The following is a 3101-nucleotide window of genomic DNA, read 5'->3' as shown; positions in this document are numbered from 1 at the left end:
GAGGAGAAGGCGAAGAAGAAGCTGGAGCGGAAGAGCCGCCGCGAGGAGGAGGAGGAGGAGGAGGAAGGCGGCGAGTGGGAGAAGGTCAAGTGCGGAGTCCCCCTGGTCAAGGTGGGATTTTGGGGGGAAAAACGGGGATTTTGGGCAAAAACGGGGATTTTGGGGAAAAATAGTGATTTTTGGGGTTAAAAATACAGATTTTTGGGCACGAAAATGTTGATTTTTGGCGTCGAAAAAGGTTGATTTTGGGGTGAAACCCACTGATTTTTGGAGGAGAAAATCCTGATGTTTGTGTTAAAGCTCCTGATTTTGGGGTGAAAATCGCTGATTTTGGGATAAAAAAATCGCTGATTTTGGGGTTAAAAAGGCTGATTTTGGGGGCAACCCCCCTGATTTTGGGTTTAAAACAACTGATTTGGGGGCGATAAAAAAGGTTTAATTTTGATTTTAAACCCGCGGATTTTGGGGGGAAAAAGGTTGATTTTAGGGTTAAAAATGCTGATTTTTGGGGTAAAAATCACTATTTCTGAGGTTAAAAAATCCCTGATTTTGGGGTGAAAACCGACTGATTTTGGGATTAAAGATGGTAATTTTTGGGGGTAAAAACTAGTGATTTTTTGGGTAAAAATACTGATTTGGGGGTGAAAATGCTGATTTTGGGGTGAAAATATTGATTTTTGGGGATAAAAATGCTGAATTTTTGGGTAAAAATATTGATTTTGGGGGTAAAAATAGTGATTTTTCGAGCTAAAAATGATGGTTTTTTGGGGTAAAAACCACTGATTCTTGGGGTGAAAATGGTGATTTTGAGGTTAAAAATGGCAGTTTTGGGGCTAAAAACACTAATTTTGGGGTAAAAATACTGATTTTTGGGGTGAAAATGCTGATTTTGGGGTGAAAAATGTTGATTTTGGCAGGAGAAGCCGAAGATGTTTGCGAAAGGCACCGAAATCACCGTGGGGTTGGTGGTGAAGAAACTCAACGAGATCCTCCAGGCCCGCGGCAAAAAGGGAACGGACAGGTGGGAATTTGGGGGGAAAAAACAGGATTTTGGGCAAAAATGGGAAAATGGGGGGGTGGGGGAAAAAAATGGGGGTTTTGGGGGGGAAAAATGGGATTTTTGGGGGAAAAATTGGAATTTTTTTGAGAAAAATGGGGATTTTTTGGGTGAAAAATGGGGATTTTGGGGGGAAAAAAAATGGTGATTTTTGGGGTAAAATCCAGCAATTTTTGGATGGGAAATGTTGATTTTTGGGTTGGTGGTGAAGAAAAACTCAACGAGATCCTCCAGGCCCGGGGCAAAAAGGGAACGGACAGGTGGGAATTTGGGGGGAAAAACCCGGATTTTGGGCAAAAACAGGAAAATGGGGGGTTTGGGGAAAAAAAATGGGGATTTTTTGGGGAAAATTGGGATTTTTTGGGCTGATTTTGCAGTGGAAAAAGGCTGATTTTGGGTGGCTTTGGGGTAGAAATGACTGATTTGGGGGTCAAAAATACCAATTTTTGGGTGAGAAAAGGTCGATTTTGGGGGGTTTTGGGGTGGAAAAGTCCAATTTTGGGGTGAAAAAGGCCGATTTTGGGTGGTTTTGGGGTCAAAAAGTCCAATTTTGGGGTGAAAAAAGCGGATTTTGAATGTTTTGGGGGTGGAAAAGTCCGATTTTGAGGTGGGAAAAGGCCGATTTTGGGGTTTTTTTGGGGTCAAAAAGTCCGATTTTTATGTAAAAAAGGTCAATTTTGGAGGCTTTTGGGGTCTAAAAGGCCAATTTTGGGGTTAAAAAGGCCGATTTTGGGGGGTTTTGGGGTCCAAAAGTCCAATTTTGGGGTGAAAAAGTCGGATTTTGGGTGTTTTGTGCCCCCCCAGGGCGGCGCAGATCGAGACCAATTTTAAGTTTTTTTGAGTTAAAAAGGCTGATTTTGAGGGGTTTTGGAGTAAAAATCAACTATTTTTATGTAAATAAGGGGGATTTTGGGGGGTCAAAGAGGCCGATTTTGGGGGTTTTTGGGGTGGAAAAGTCCAATTTTTGGGTGAAAAAAGCGGATTTTGGTTGTTTTTTGGGCGCCAGGGCGGCGCAGATCGAGCTGCTGCAGCACCTGGTGTCGGTGGCCCACGAGCACAACCTGGGGGTGCCCCTCGAGCTCAAGATCAAATTCAACATCGTGGCCTCGCTCTACGACTACAACCCAAACCTGGCCGCCTACATGAAGGTGAAATTGGGTTAAATTGGGTTAAATTGGGGAGAAATGGGATTTATTTGGGTTTTAAGGGGGTTTAATGGGATTTAATGGGGGTTAAATGGGGAATAAATGGGGTTAAATTGTGATTAAATGGTAATTAAATGGAGAATAAATTGATTTAATTGGGTTTTAAGAGGGTTAAATGGGATTTAATGGGGGTAAAATGGGGTAAAATGGAGAATAAATGGGATTTAATTGGGTTTTTAGGGGGTTTAATGGGATTAAATGGGGGTTAAATGGAGTTAAACTGGAATTAAATAAGATTAAATAAGATTAAATGGTGGTTTAATAATAGGTTTTTAATGGGATTAAACTGGATTTAAATGGAATTCAGTGGGTTTTAAATGGGGGTTAAATGGAATTTAATGGGGATTAAATGGAATTAAATGGGATTTATGGATCAGACCCCAATCTATGGGTCAGGGGTGGATCTATGGGGCAGACCCTGATCTCTGGGTCACACCCCAATTTCTGAGGCCAATCTGTGGGTCAGAGCCCAGTTTTTGGGGCCATTCTATGGGTCAGACCCTGATTTGTTGGTCAGAAGATGATCTATGGGGCAGACCCAAATTTATTAAGTCAATCTCTGGGTCAGAGCCCAGTTTTTGGGGCCGTTTTATGGGTCAGACCCCGATTTGTGGGTCAGACCCTGATCTATGGGTCAGGGACTGAATTTATGGGTCAGGGGTGGATCTATGGGGCTGGGACTGATCTATGGGTCAGACCCCAGTCTGTGGGTCACACCCCAATTTCTGAGGCCAATCTGTGGGTCAGAGCCCAGTTTTTGGGTCAGACCCCGATCTTTGGGGCCAGGGATTGAATCTATGGGTCAGGGGTGGATCTATGGGGCAGGGATTGATCTATGG

At 43.2% G+C, this 3101-nt stretch overlaps 1 protein-coding gene across 1 annotated transcript in view; it reads left to right on the top strand.

Annotated features, from left to right (window-relative positions):
- LOC113981053 (eukaryotic translation initiation factor 3 subunit C-like protein) overlaps positions 1-3101 on the top strand; it is a gene marked incomplete at its 5' end in the record, with an annotated part of 13017 nt that overhangs the window by 4847 nt on the left and 5069 nt on the right. The window contains 4 exons of the mRNA XM_027708290.1: positions 1-111; positions 918-1021; positions 2064-2215; positions 3088-3101. The exon at positions 1-111 is cut by the window's left edge and continues 144 nt beyond it; the exon at positions 3088-3101 is cut by the window's right edge and continues 117 nt beyond it. Coding sequence (XP_027564091.1) covers positions 1-111; positions 918-1021; positions 2064-2215; positions 3088-3101 — 381 coding nt within the window. The remainder of the gene's footprint in view (positions 112-917; positions 1022-2063; positions 2216-3087) is intronic.

The sequence above is a fragment of the Neopelma chrysocephalum genome, unplaced genomic scaffold, assembly GCF_003984885.1.
Source record: "Neopelma chrysocephalum unplaced genomic scaffold, ASM398488v2 Primary Assembly neopelma1_95936, whole genome shotgun sequence".
Classification (NCBI taxonomy): Eukaryota; Metazoa; Chordata; class Aves; order Passeriformes; family Pipridae; genus Neopelma; species Neopelma chrysocephalum.
Note: the sequence above shows the minus strand (reverse complement) of the source record. Positions and strands in the feature narration are given on the sequence as shown.